The sequence below is a fragment of the Leucoraja erinacea genome, chromosome 4, assembly GCF_028641065.1.
Source record: "Leucoraja erinacea ecotype New England chromosome 4, Leri_hhj_1, whole genome shotgun sequence".
In the NCBI taxonomy this organism is placed as follows: domain Eukaryota; kingdom Metazoa; phylum Chordata; class Chondrichthyes; order Rajiformes; family Rajidae; genus Leucoraja; species Leucoraja erinaceus.
Genome location: NC_073380.1, coordinates 65,340,535 through 65,355,437, shown reverse-complemented (window position 1 = coordinate 65,355,437; position 14,903 = coordinate 65,340,535). Strand labels below are relative to the sequence as shown.

The window sequence follows — 14,903 nt, the reverse complement described above, 5'->3', positions numbered from 1 at the left end:
CGTAGGTAATTTTTTTGGGCGACTGCAGGCGACTGCCACAAAACATTCAACATGTCGAAAAATTTTTGGCGACAGTGGCAATAATTTTTGCTGTCGTAGGTTGTCGCCAGGTATCGTAGATGAATTCCATTAAAACTAGCCCCTAAGTGGGACAGTTCCATAAGAATACACACAAATTACTAGATCACAAAGTAAAGGGTCAGGCAGCACTTATGGATAAGTAATGTTTTGCGTTGAGACCATTCTTCAGTCTGAAAACATCACCTGAAACATCACCTATCCATATTCTCCTGAAATGCTGCCTGACCAGCTGAGTTACTCCAGCGCATTGTATCTTTTTTAGTGTAAACCAGCATCTGCAATTCCTTGCGTCCCTGTAAGTAAGAATAATTGATCATTAATCTCAGCACTGCGTGATTTTGTGAGCATACCGAGGCTGCTACATTTGGCACAAACTAAATATGGCTGCACTTCAAAAGCAATGTGTGGCCACAAAGCAGTTTGGAATGTTTTACAAAGGCACATTATCAATCATCATTTTTTTCCTCTCTGCGATTATCCACTGGTCTTGTGTTTATGTGTATGAATATTATTTGTAATTGCCTCATCCATCTGCATATTTGATATGAGCTTCTCTGTGGACTTTTGTTTTTAATTCTTAATTTCCCATTCATGATTCTATCTGAAAAGACAATACTGTACCAGACACTGACCTGGAATTTACAAATATTGTGTGCAAATTGCATTTTCTTGATTTATTTTGCCTTAGGGTAAGTAGAAACGTCATTTCACAGAAGCTGACCACATCCCAAACTCCTGTGTAAAACTGTGGATTAATTCCCAGGATGAATCAATCACTATGAAGAGTTTCTGCTAATTACATCTATTTGTGAGCCTTCAGGAAGTTATTTAAAATTAAGTACAAGGGCACTGAAAGGCACCTTTTTAAAAGCTTTTGAATATTTTTTATCTGCAAAGAAACTGTCTGTATTACTCCACCATAGCCAATAAAGGGTTCTGTCAGTTTTTTCTGCAATGCTGCAAATTCAGGAAATTTGAAATGAAATGGGCAAATAGCATTTCAGTATTTTGCTTTTGAATTACTATTTAAGTCATTGCTGCTTCTCTTCTAATAAAGTTCACTTTGAAGAAACTTTTCCCCTTTCTCCATTTATCTCTTACGTTTTTCACCTTAATAATGTTTTTTTCCTTCCGCTCGTTTCCTCAATAGCCACAATCTTTGAGTGTGATTGATACATTCCATTAAATAATGAAATAATGGTCAATTGGTCAATTGCTCCAGTGAAATTTTTATTCCTGCAATGAAATACAGAATTTTGTATGCGCAAAGGAGTTCAATGTTCGACAGAATTTCATTCGTTTTATGAAACAATGAAGGGAAGAGTTTGCACTTATTTTCGCCTTCCATCACAGTGTGGAATGTGGAGGAGTCACTGAGGTGGATGTTTATGTTAAAATGTATTTTGTGTGTTCTGTTGCTTTTTATTAGTTTGACTGGCAAATCAAATTCCTCATATGTTGCAAAACATACTTGACTAATAATGTATGATTATGATTATTATGAAAAGAAAGTTAAACATAAGTTATTCTATCAACTCAGAGTTAAAAAATGTACCTGATTGGATTAAAAAAAACGCTTTGATGTCTGAATATATTTCAATTTGTAATGGTTCATGGAATGTTATTCTTGGCTTTGTGAATACGGATAATGGGAATTAAAGAGAAAGGTATTAATTGTTGTGTTGATCCTTTAGGTCAAAGTAGGCATTGAGATGACTACCGGAACAGGTCCAAACAAGAAAGTTGCAAAGCGGAATGCAACCGAAGTCATGTTGCTGCAGCTTGGATACAAAGCCACAATCCCTGGTCAAAATCATCAGGAAAAGGTCATCATAAATTTTAAAACCCCCCTTTAAATTTCAATGCTAAGGGAAAAGAATGTAACACGTGGATTATGAAATATGTGATGAGACATTTTTTATCTATTTGATAGATTGTTATCTTAAATGTTGTACTTGGTGTTTATTCTTTTGTTTTTTTAAATATTGCAGCCTGTTGAAAAGAGCTGGGATGGACGGAAGGTCACTTTTGCTGATCAACCAAATAGTGAGTAGTTTTCAATCTTGATAGTAGTTTTAAAATGAAATGGATTTTTAGTTATTGTCAAGCTTCACTGAAACCATTTTTTAATTTATATTGGCGCGTGTCTTTCTTCTATAATGTTGTGCTTATAAATAACTGAAGCATACAATCCCAAAATGTTTGTTGCAGATTAAGGTCTGGGCTTTCAATGTGTTTGAGCATTGAACATTGATACTTTAGTAATTTCTCCGCAGCCTTGAGGAAGTGGTTCATTTATTATCTGCAGAATAATTATCAGCCTCAGATAAATTGGAATCAAGTGTTGGTTGGCAAAATGTAGTGGGAGAATGAAAGGCCTTGAACAAAGCGAGCATATTTAGATACAAAGCAGGAGCATTTTGGAAAAGAGGAAATAAAGAGTATTCAAATTTAGAGCTTTCAAGATAGCCAAGGATGTTTGATAATTATAAGCTTTACAGTAGCAGTGAACTGCCCGAATAAAAGTAGAATGCTTAAACAAGTAAATAGTTATGGATTAATCTAAAAAAAATGAAGAGACTATTAAAGACCAAAAATGAATCTTTTTGCAGAGGCAGAGGAACATGTCCCAAATAAGTACTGTGTTTAAGAAGGGAAGTGGAGATAATCCAGGGAATTATAGGTTGGCTCTTGACTGAGTTTTCTGAGGAGATGATGAAGGTGATCAATGGGGGTATTTGAAAGCATTTGATAATGTCCCCCATGGTAGGGTGATCCAGAAGATTAAGATGCACAAGATTAACAGTGACTTTGTTGTATGCATTCGGAACTGGCTTTCTGATAGAAGACAGAGGGTGGTAGTGGAAGGACAATATTCAAGCTGGAGGTTATTGACCAGTGGAGTTGCACAGGGATCAGTGCTGGGACCTTTGTTGTTTGTGATATATATAAATTATTTGAATGTTAACATGGATGGGTTGGTTAGTAAGTTTGGAGATGACACCAAGATTGCTGGGAACGTGGACTGTGAGGAAGACTGCCAAAATTTACATTGGGATATAGATCAGCTGCAGAAATTGGTGGAGAAATGGCTGCTGGTGTTCAACCCGAGCAAGTGTGAGGCATTGCACTTTGGAGGTCAAATGGAAGGGGAAAATTAATGGCATGACCCTCAACGGCATTGATGTACAAAGGGATCTTGAGGTCCAAGTCCATAACTCCCATTAACACAAATATATAGTGGTAAAAAAGGCATATGGTCTTCTTGCCTTCATTGGTTGGAGCACTGACCATATGAGTCAGGAAGTCGTGATGCAGATTATTGAACTTTGGTTGGCCCCCATCCAGTAATATATGCGGTTCTGGTCACCCCACTACAGGAAGCTTTGGAAAGAGTGCAGAAGAGGTTTAAAAGAATGATAGATGGGGGGGAGGTCCAGAACCAGTGGCCACAGTTTAAGAATAAGGGGTAAGCTATTTAAAACGGAGACGAGGAACCACTTTTTCTCACAGAGAGTTGTGAGTTTGTGGAATTCTCTGCCTCAGAGGGAGGTGAAGACTGGTTCGCTAGATACTTTCAAGAGATAGATAGATAGGGCTCTTAAAGATAGCCGAGTCAGGGGATATGGGGAGAAGGCAGGAACGGGGTACTGATTGGCCATGATCACATTGAATGGGGCGGTGCTGGCTCGAAGGGCCGAATGGCCTACTTCTGCACCTATTGTTTATTGTCTATGGGTGCCTCGATTTGGGGGTATTAACTGCAGGACAGACTTGGATTATTTCCTCTGGAAGGTTGCAGGGAAGCCTGATTGAAGTGTTTAAAAGTATGAAAGGCATAAATAGGGTGAACAGTCAAACCTTTTTCCTGGATGGAAATATCAAATACTAGAGGTCATAGCATTAAGGTGAGGGGCAAAGTTTAAAGAAGAACACGTTCTTTCTAACAAAGATGGTGGTGAGTGCCCGGATCATGTTGTCTGGCATGGTGGTTGCGGTGGTTGAACAGACATATGGATATGCAGGGCATGAGGGGATATGGATTATGTGCAGGCAAATATGAGATGCCTGCACACCTCATCTCATAAAATGAGATTTGGTCGGCATCGTTTTCGGCACAGACACTGTGGGCCAAAGAGCCTGTTCCTTTGCTGTTCTTGTTTTTGTTCTATCTGTGGTCCATTACGAAGGGAATGGTGCTGATTAACAATAGAGAAGAAGACACTATTGATCAGGATAAAATTCCTTTACGGGGATATACTTTTTTTTTTTTTTTTCAATTCAATTCAATTCAACTTTAATGTCATCGCACAAATACAAGTATCAGTACAACGAAATGCAGTTTTGCGTCAGTCCGTAGTAGTTGTACATAAAGAAAACAAAAGAAAAATAGAAAGAGGGAAGATACAGAATAATCAAGAAATACAGAATAATTAAACAATAGGGGACGGAGGGACCAGACAAAATCTATCATCGGGACTCCGAGTTCAGCAATGTGATTGTGTTGTGGTAGAAGCTGTTCCTCATCCTACTAGTACGTGACCTGAGGCTCCTGTACCGCCTCACTGATGGGAGGAGGGCAAGTTTGAACTCAAAGCAGAAAATCCCAGGTCCTGCTCGAATGCATTCCAAGCAGGAGTTGAATTTGTAAGGCTCTGGCCATAATCTTCCATCCTCTTTAGATATGGATGTACTGCTAGAAGTCTGAAAGCAAAACTATGTGAAACCAGGGCTCAGCTCAAGCGACAGCAAAGCATCGCTCCAAGATGAGCTTAACGTGTTCTATGGAGGCCTTAATAGGGAGAACTGCTGTGCCTTCCCAGGCCCCCGTAGCCCCTGATGATATTACAGTCTCAGTTACAGAGGTTCACATTAGTAGATCCTACAGGAGGGTGAACCCTCAGAGAGCATTTGGAGATGGTGCTCCTATAACCTATGCAGACCAACTGGCTGGAGTTTTAGTGGACATCTTCAACCTTGCATTATTGAGGTCCGAGGTTCACACCCGCTTTGAAAGGGCACGAATAATACTGGTGCCCAAGAAGAGTAAGATGACCTGCCTCAATGCCTCAGTGATCATGAACAAAATGAATAATTGTAAATATATTTTAGTTAGTAAGTGAAAGTCCCCACAGCTTGGTTGAAAGTAAATTGTTCCAGTTTTTAAAGCTGTGGCAGATGATTGCAGATTGTGCAGTTGATATTGTACGTGGACGTTTAAATGGCTTTTGTTAGCTAAATTAAACCCCAAATTATTAAAGGGACAGTGGCAGCACGGATACAAAATTGGCAAAGCAACAAAGCTAATTGTAATGAATGGTTGTTTTTCAGATTGGATTTAGTACGTCCTCAGGAAATAGGGCTCTTTTTGATGTATTGCATAGACTGGGCCTTGGTTATACAGGTTATAATTTCAAAGTTTTCAGTTGATCCAAGTTTGGGAACGCAGTAAGCAATGAGGGGGGTAAATGATAAACTATTCGATGTGACAGCCTGGCAAATGAAATTTAACACAGGGACATGAAGCTATTCATTTTGATTGGAAGACTGATGAGAAGTCGGCTGAACCAAATTGTACAATTTTGAAGTGGGCTTCAGAACAGAGATCTAGATCATAATGGTCCCATTGTTCACACAAGGCCAAAACCTGGGGTCTTTCTTGATGTCCGCAATACTGTTAACAAGACTACTGTCCAGATTATTGTGGTTTTTCCAATATTGGATTCAGTGGAATCGCAGGGGATCAAGGGAGGTCTGGAGTGCTGCTTCATGGCAGTGCTGGGACCTTTGTTGTGTTTGTGATATATCAAATTATTTGAATGTTAACATGGATGGGTTGGTTTAAGTTTGCAGATGACTTCCAGATTGCTGGGAACGTGGACTGTGAAGTGCCAAAATTTACATTGGGATATAGATCAGCTGCAGAATTGGTGGAGTGGCACTTTGGAGGTCAAATGGAATGGGAAAATTAATGGCATGACCCTCAACGGCATTGATGTACAAAGGGATCTTGAGGTTTTTTCCAAGTTGTAAAAAGGCATATGGTCTTCTTGCCTTCATTGGTTGGAGCACTGACCATATGAGTCAGGAAGTCGTGATGCAGATTATTGAACTTTGGTTGGCCCCCATCCAGTAATATATGCTTCTGGTCACCCCACTACAGGAAGCTTTGGAAAGAGTGCATTAAAAGAATGATAGATGGGGGGGAGGTCCAGAACCAGTGGCCACAGTTTAAGAATAAGGGGTAAGCTATTTAAAACGGAGACGAGGAACCACTTTTTCTCACAGAGAGTTGTGAGTTTGTGGAATTCTCTGCCTCAGAGGGAGGTGAAGACTGGTTCGCTAGATACTTTCAAGAGATAGATAGATAGGGCTCTTAAAGATAGCCGAGTCAGGGGATATGGGGAGAAGGCAGGAACGGGGTACTGATTGGCCATGATCACGTTGAATGGGGCGGTGCTGGCTCGAAGGGCCGAATGGCCTACTTCTGCACCTATTGTTTATTGTCTATGGGTGCCTTGATTTGGGGGTATTAACTGCAGGACAGACTTGGATTATTTCCTCTGGAAGGTTGCAGGGAAGCCTGATTGAAGTGTTTAAAAGTATGAAAGGCATAAATAGGGTGAACAGTCGAACCTTTTTCCTGGATGGAAATATCAAATACTAGAGGTCATAGCATTAAGGTGAGGGGCAAAGTTTAAAGAAGAACACGTTCTTTCTAACAAAGATGGTGGTGAGTGCCCGGATCATGTTGCCTGGCATGGTGGTTGCGGTGGTTGGACAGACATATGGATATGCACGGCATGAGGGGATATGGATTATGTGCAGGCAAATATGAGATGCCTGTACACCTCATCTCATAAAATGAGATTTGGTCGGCATCGTTTTCGGCACAGACACTGTGGGCCAAAGGGCCTGTTCCTTTGCTGTTGTTGTTTTTGTTGTATCTGTGGTCCATTATGAAGGGACTGGTGCTGATTAACAATAGAGAAGAAGACACTATTGATCAGGATAAAATTCCTTTACGGGGATACACTTGTTTGAACTCAAAGCAGAAAATCCCAGGTCCTGCTCGAATGCATTCCAAGCAGGAGTTGAATTTGTAAGGCTCTGGCCATAATCTTCCATCCTCTTTAGATATGGATGTACTGCTAGAAGTCTGAAAGCAAAACTATGTGAAACCAGGGCTCAGCTCAAGCGACAGCAAAGCATTGCTCCCAGATGAGCTTAACGTGTTCTATGGAGGCCTTAATAGGGAGAACTGCTGTGCCTTCCCAGGCCCCCGTAGCCCCTGATGATATTACACTCAGTTACAGAGAGATTACATCAGTTACATTAGAAGATCGTACAGAGGGTGCACCCACAGAGAGCATTTTGGAGATGGTGCTCCTATAACCTAGTGTGCAGTTTCAGTGGACATCAAGGAGGGTGCAGGCCACTAAATTCCGAGGTTTCATACCATTTCATGCAGGGTGCAACAACACCACATTCAAATGCAGTTTCATAAATTTCATGCAGGGTGCAAGGCCACCACATTAAAATGCAGTTTCATACCATCTCAAGCAGGGTGAAACCACCATAAAGCCACACAAAACACCACACTCACAGTTCAGTAGACATTTAGTGTGTTCAGTTGATTCACAGCTCAGACAGAGTCATGACCTCTCTCTCCCCCATCATGCAGAGACTGAGCCACACTCACACTTCCGGGTTTTATAATCCCTCCCCCTTCCACCGGAAAAGGTGTGGCCTTCATGGCGTGATTGACAGGAGAGAAATTCTCAACATTTTTTAAACACTAATGACACTTTTATTTTTCATTGATGGGAAGAATCCTCTGCACCTGATGAGCGGAGGGGGACTGAGTAAGATGGCCAAAAATTACAGCCGTAAGTGGTAGCGTTTTATCTAAAATCAATATAGTGCAAACAGAAAGTTGTCAAGTTTAGACAAACAACCACTTGCAGTGCCTTTTCACTTCAACCCAAAACCCCCCAAACAACCCTTTGCAGTGCCTTTTTACTTCAACCTAAACCACCCCCCAAACAACCATTTGCAGTGCCTTTTTACTTCAACCCAAAACCATCCCAAACAACCATTTGCAGTGCCTTTTTACATCAAACCAATCATATTTTCATTTTCAAACCACATTAAGGGCACTCACGGTTGAGTAGACATGTGTTCAGTGTTATTCAGAGCTCAGAGAGACGTGATCCGCTCACTTCCTCCATCTTGCAGAGACTGAGTGAGGCACACCACTTCCGGGTTTTATAGTCCCTCTCCTCTCCCACCAGCAGGGGCAGCAGAGAGAATGGTGACATTTTAAAAAACATCTCAGATTTTTTCATCGATGGGAAAAATCCTCCGATCCAGTATGGCGGAGGGGGGCTCTGAGCGAGGTGGCCAAAAATGACGGCTGTAAGTGGCGTATTCTCTCGGAAATAACATCGCAGTGTCAAAAGCGGTCAAGATCTTACTTTTAGTAATATAGATAGATGCATACAAGACTCTGAAGGTAGCGGAGAAAAGCCATTTCCTGAGAAAGCCATTTGAAGCCATTTTATGAGAAAGCCATTTAAAAAAAAATTAATTAACGGAAGAATAAAGTACTGAAGTTAGCTGCGGACTGAAAGGCTACAGAGCAGCAGTAGCAATCAAGAATTAATTGGATAAATATGTGAAGGGTTAAAACATTAACAGGGTGGTGGAAAAGAGCTAACACGGGCACAAATGACTGAACAGCCTTTTGTGGTGCATCATTCAGCAATAATAATTCTGATTCTAAACTTATGGTTGTCACTCTTAAACCTAATCTTAATTTTACCAAACATCCAAATTTTCAAAATTTTTATGAGAACTGGCTATCCTGAAAGAATAGTTTAAAATTGGTAACGATGCAACCATTAACCAGGGTTCTTCAACATTTTGTTTCATTTTTTGTCCTCCCAGCTCTAGTCTCAGTATCTAGATCATCCCATTTCGCCTGACAGTGACGTTCGAGCTTATTGTTTAGTTTAATTTAGTTTAGAGATACAGCGCGGAAACAGGCCCTTCGGCCCATTGATTCCTTGCCGTCCAGTGATCCCATCACGTTCACACTACCCCACACCCTGTACCAAGCCAATTAACCTACAAACCTGTACGCCTTTGGAGTATGGGAGGAAACCAAAGATCTCGGAGAAAACCCATGCAGGTCACGGGGAGAAGATACAAACTCCGTACAGACAAGCACCCGTAGTCTGGATCGAACCCGGGTCTCTGGCGCTGTAAGGCAGTCGTTCTACCGCTACACCACCATGCCGCCCTTCAATGCTTCAATGAAAATATCAAAAACAGAATTCAATGTCAGTTGTAATATTTTATAGGGGTATCCTTAGAGGGAAAGAACTGTAAATAATTTTTAATGATCTCAATAATTACACCCCCGCCAATCCTTTAATATTATTAATGCTGCTTATAAATGCTGCTGACTGGAACTATGGACAGTGTCTAAAGTTCCCTGTCTGTTTCAGTAGGTAAATGTGCAACTGTGATGAAATGCTGATTAGAAAGATCTCAAGAACATGTGAGATCTTAGATCACACTTTCAGAAAAGAAAAGTGCAACGAGTGACAAAATCATGAAACAAAATTTGTGTGTTATCCTTTTTAAATAAATGCCTTGAGTGACTTCAAGCCAACAGAAATGTAACCTTGCTGTGGCTGTCATCATGTCAGCTTGATTGATAAGATCGCTACTTTGGAGTTGTTGCTTGATATCAATTGTTTAATATATTTACGTTGGAATGTACACTAGTTGCTAATATTATTCACTTTTTGCGATGATCTCATATTTGCCGAGAGAAAAACCTCACTTTCAGCAGACTTTAATATTCATAACTCTCCTGTGCAACAATGAACGTCACTGTTTGAATCAATTTATAAATTTATTCCAAAAATATTTTGTCAGCCTCTCCTCCATAATTCCATTGTGTTCTCTCCCATCCTCTTTGTTTTTTCCCCACATTGGTCATCATTCAAAAGTGTGTGGGTTGCATAAAAACTCAAACTGTTTCTGTCCTAACTCAAAGATTATAAATCCTTTAATTGGAAACTATTGTGTAATGACTTTAACATTTTTTCTATACTTCCTAACCCAAGAAATGTTGAGGTAACAACAAGAAACTCCAGATGCTAGTTTTACCAAAGAAAGACACATAATGCTGGAGTGACTCAGCGGGTCAGAGAGCATCTCTGGAGAACATGGATAGGTGAGGTTTCGGGTAGGGATCCTTCTTAAGACTTTCGACTTTCTTTTGAATACTCTTTCGATTTCTCTCACTCACCTTCAACAATCTTTCGACACCGCTCAGACCTAACCAATTTCCCTCTACTAATACTCTTCTCTGCCTGGCAGAACTTTTCCTCACGCTCAACAATTCTCTTTCGACTCATCTCAGAGTCTGTAGAAGAGTCCCAACCCGAAATGTCACCTATCCATGTACTGCAGAGATGCTGCCTGACTCGCTGAGTCACTCCAGCATTTTGTGTCTTTCCAAGAAGTATTGAGCTCTATTGTAGAATGCAATCTTCGCACAGTTGAATGCACAAACCCAGCAAAGATTCAAGTACTTCTTCGGCTCTGTGGCTGAATGATTCACCACATATCTAAAGCTGCTAAACTCAGAGAGGAGCTTACTGTCAATAATTCTAAATATTATTTAACATCACTTACAGTTGGAAACGTGAGCAACGTGATAGCCGACAGATAGTTGTACTACTACTGACTGGTAAGTAGTATTGCTAAAGTAGTTCGTAACGGAGACAGTGAAAATATTTATCAAAATTTGTGGTAGCTGGACAAGAGGGCTGAGGAATGGCTAATGGAGTTTCATGCAGATTAATGTGAGGTGTTGGATTTTGGGATGTCAAATTGCAGCAGGGCCTTCAGAGTGAATGGTAGGGCCCTGGTATGTTGAAGAGCACAGCTATCTAGGGCTACAGGTATTCAAGAAGGAACTGCAGATGCTGGAAAATTGAAGGTACACAAAAATGCTGGAGAAACTCAGCGGGTGCAGCAGCATCTATGGAGCGAAGGAAATAGGTGACGTTTCAGGCCGAAACCCTTCTTCAGACTGATAGGGGGTGAGGGGGGAGAAGGAAGGAAAAAGGGAGGAGGAGGAGGAGCCCGAGGGCGGGGGGATGGGAGGAGACAGCTCGAGGGTTAAGGAAGGGGAGGAGACAGCAAGGGCTAGCAAAATTGGGAGAATTCAATGTTAATGCAGGATACCCAGGCGGAATATGAGGTGTTGTTCCTCAAATTTCCGGTGTTGCTCACTCTGGCAATTCAGGAGACCCAGGACAGAGAGGTCGGATTGGGAATGGGAGGGGGAGTTGAAGTGCTGAGCCACCGGGAGTTCAGGTAGGTTATTGCGGACTGAGCGGAGGTGTTCGGCGAAACGATCGCACAACCTTCGCTTAGTCTCACCGATGTAAATCAGCTGACATCTAGAGCAGCGGATGCAGTAGATGAGGTTGGAGGAGATACAGGTGAACCTTTGTCGCACCTGGAACGACTGCTTGGGTCCTTGAATGGAATCGAGGGGGGAGGTAAAGGGACAGGTGTTGCATTTCTTGCGGTTGCAACGGAAAGTGCCCGGGGAGGGGGTGGTGCGGGAGGGAAGGGAAGAATAGACAAGGGAGTTGCGGAGGGTGCGGTCTTTGCGGAAGGCAGACATGGGGGGAGATGGGAAGATGTGGCGAGTGGTGGGGTCACGTTGGAGGTGGCGAAAATGGCGGAGGATGATTTGGTGTATTTGCCGGCTGGTGGGGTGAAAGATGAGGACTAGGGGGACTCTGCCCTTGTTGCGAGTGCGGGGATGGGGAGAGAGAGCAGTGTTGCGGGGTATGGAAGAGACCCTGGTGCGAGCCTCATCTATGGTGGAGGAGGGGAATCCCCGTTCCCTGAAGAGCGAGGACATTTCCGATGCCCTGGTGTGGAACGTCTCATCCTGGGAGCAGATGCGGCATAGGCAGAGGAATTGGGAGTAGGGGATGGAGTCCTTATAGCTACAGGTAGGGCTACAGGTACATACTTTCCTGAAAGTGATGTCACAGGTAGATAGGGTGGTAAAGAAGGCTTTTGGTGCATTGGCCCTCACTGTCGGGATATTGAGTATAGAAGTTGGGACATTTTGTTACTGTTGCACAAGTCATTGGTGAGCTGAATTTAAAGTACTACGGTCACCCTGCTGTAGGAAGGATGTCATTAAGCTGGAAAGCATGCAATGAACATTTTTGAAAATGTTACCAGGACTCGAGAGACAGAGCTCTATGGAAAGGTTGGGCAGGCTAGGACTTTATCCGTGGAGTGCAGAAGGATGAGGGATGATCTTATAGAGATGTATACAATCATGAAGGGAATAGATAGGGTAAATGCTCAGAATCTTTTATCCAGAATAGGAGAATCAAGAACCAGAGGATAGGTTTAATGTGAGAGAGGCAAGTAGTAATAGGAACCTGAGGGTGGTGGGTGTATGGAATAAGATGCCAGAAGAGGTAATTAAGGCAGGTACTATAACACCATTTAAAAGATCCTTGGCCAGGCACATGAAGGTTTAGGCGATGGCCAAATACCGGTATAAGGGCCATCTTGGGCAGCATAAACAGGTTGGGCCGAAGGGCCTGCTTCTGTACTGTTGTGTCTATGACTCAATAGCATTGGATTTGGTCAATCCGTTCATGCCAAGTTGGAGACCATAATGGCATACATTTTAAACAATACAATCAAGCATTAGTTTTGACATAAATCTGAGAACACGTGAACTCTGCACAAGTTATTCAACCTTGAACTGTAATGTCTTTCTCACTGTACTGGAAAGCTGAACAACACATCCTGTTCACATTTGTGTTTGTTATTTAAGAACAATGAGAGCAGTTTTAAATTGTGATCATTTAGTAAAAGGTTAAGATCTGCAATTTCACACATGCAATACAATACAATACAATACCATTTATTGTCATTTGAGCCTGAGTGAGGCTCAAACAAAATTCCGTTTCCACAGCCATACAAACAAAGACAATTTCCTACAAACATACACACAATTTAATTCACACAAACATCCATCACAGTGAACCCACTGTGATGGAAGGCAAAGTCTTTTCTCTCCCCTCTTCTCCATTTCTCTCCCGATGTCCAAGCCCCAGGTGGGCGATGCTAAGTCCCACGGCCATTTTAGGCCGTGCCGGGCGATTTACGGCCCCGCTCCCGGTCTAAAAGTCACAATGTTGGAGCCCCCGGCGGGTGCTGGAATGTCCCACGGCCATGAAGCCGTGCTGGGTGATGTACGTCCCCGCTCCAGGTCGTTCCAACCCCGCGACACGGGCTGGAGAAGTCGCGTTGCGGGAGCTCCGGGAAGCGGTCTCTCCCCCCGGACCCGCGAGCTCCCGATGTCCCAGTCCACCGGACCTGCAGCTACAGCTGGAGCCTCCGAGCCCCAGGAGTCGAGTCGCAGCAGCGAGTCACCACCGCTCCCCACACTCCGAGGCCGGCCAGCCCCACGATGGTGAGTAGTCCGCAGCTCCGCAGTCTCCCGAGCCCCCGGGTCGTTCAGGTTAGAGGCCGCTCCACGGTGCTAGGTCCCAACGACAACGGAGACCCGACAGGGAAAAGGTCGGGTCTCCCGGACAGGGAAGAGATTTTAAACAGTCCCCCTCCCTCCCCGCCCCCCACATATACACATTTAAAACAAGTATTAAAAAAACACCAACACTACATTTAATTAGACAAAAAATTAAAAAAAGACAGACAGGCTGTAGGGGCCACTGCAACCGGTGAGTCGCGCCGCCAAAAACCTTTTTTTGTATGCTTTCTGTCCCAGTTGGATCATCTTGTTGCTGGCAGAAGGTGAAAACTATAAATTGCGTTTTCTTGACGCCTTTCAAGGGCCAAAAACCTTTTTCTTTCAAGGTGCTCTGGTTCTCATTGTCTGATGGTCCTATTCTCTCAAATGCAGCAATGCAATCTAAAAGCACTAACAGAGGCTGCATACCTCCACAAAGGATGTAATGACAACAGAAGAGTAATCACTCCACACAGGTTTGTATGAAATCATATGCTTGGGGGAGGTTTTCAATCTTTCCCTCGTTGACAGACATCTGGTGCAAGTTGGTTTTAGGATTAAAAAAACAAAAAGGAAATTAACAGCAAAACAAAACTAAGACATTGATAACTATTAGTATAAAAATAAGTTTTACCACAGGGATTCAGCCTGGAGATAATCTTTGCAGAAGAGGGAACCGTTCCGATGTAGCAAATGAAAATATAGTTTTTGCAGCAATTTGCTATATTGCAAGCTGTTTTTTATCCTATTCCTTACTACAATAATTTGCCTTCACTGTCATTTAAATTGAAGAAATAAAACACTTTTGCAGCTACCTTAACAAAATATACAATTTGCAAAGATTTTCTGAATTTCTAATTAATCTACAAATCCTATCATTCTTAGAAAAGTATGAGCAAAGGATTTATGCAACTATTTTCACATGAAGACATCTCCAATAATCACATTTCTCTTTGTACGTGACAAAATAAGTTTACTTTCACCTGTTTTATTATTAAAGCTATTTATTTGGCACAATTCAGGGATGCTGTAATCATAATTGCCTTCGAGCGGGGAGATTAATCCAGTTGCAGTCACTGCTACCTGCCCAGGGCCGGATTTAGATGAAGAGAGGCCCTAAGCTGTTCCACTTGTGAGGCCCCTCCCAATCCCCCATCCCTACGACTAGAGGAAGATGGTCCACCAGATTGACACCAATTTGCAGCCATAGGCTATAGTAAAC

The 14,903-nt window shown here is 42.4% G+C and overlaps 1 protein-coding gene across 7 annotated transcripts in view; it reads left to right on the top strand.

The window, feature by feature from the left end:
• The window catches only part of stau2 (staufen double-stranded RNA binding protein 2), a 345,477-nt gene that overhangs the window by 171,496 nt on the left and 159,078 nt on the right, over positions 1 to 14,903 (top strand). For all 7 annotated transcript variants that reach the window (XR_008723335.1, XR_008723334.1, XM_055634484.1 and 4 more), the window contains 2 exons: positions 1,776 to 1,907; positions 2,073 to 2,127. Coding sequence is in view for 5 of the 7 variants with exons in the window: in XM_055634484.1 (XP_055490459.1) it covers positions 1,776 to 1,907; positions 2,073 to 2,127 (187 nt within the window). In the remaining 2 variants the exon portion in view is untranslated. The remainder of the gene's footprint in view (positions 1 to 1,775; positions 1,908 to 2,072; positions 2,128 to 14,903) is intronic.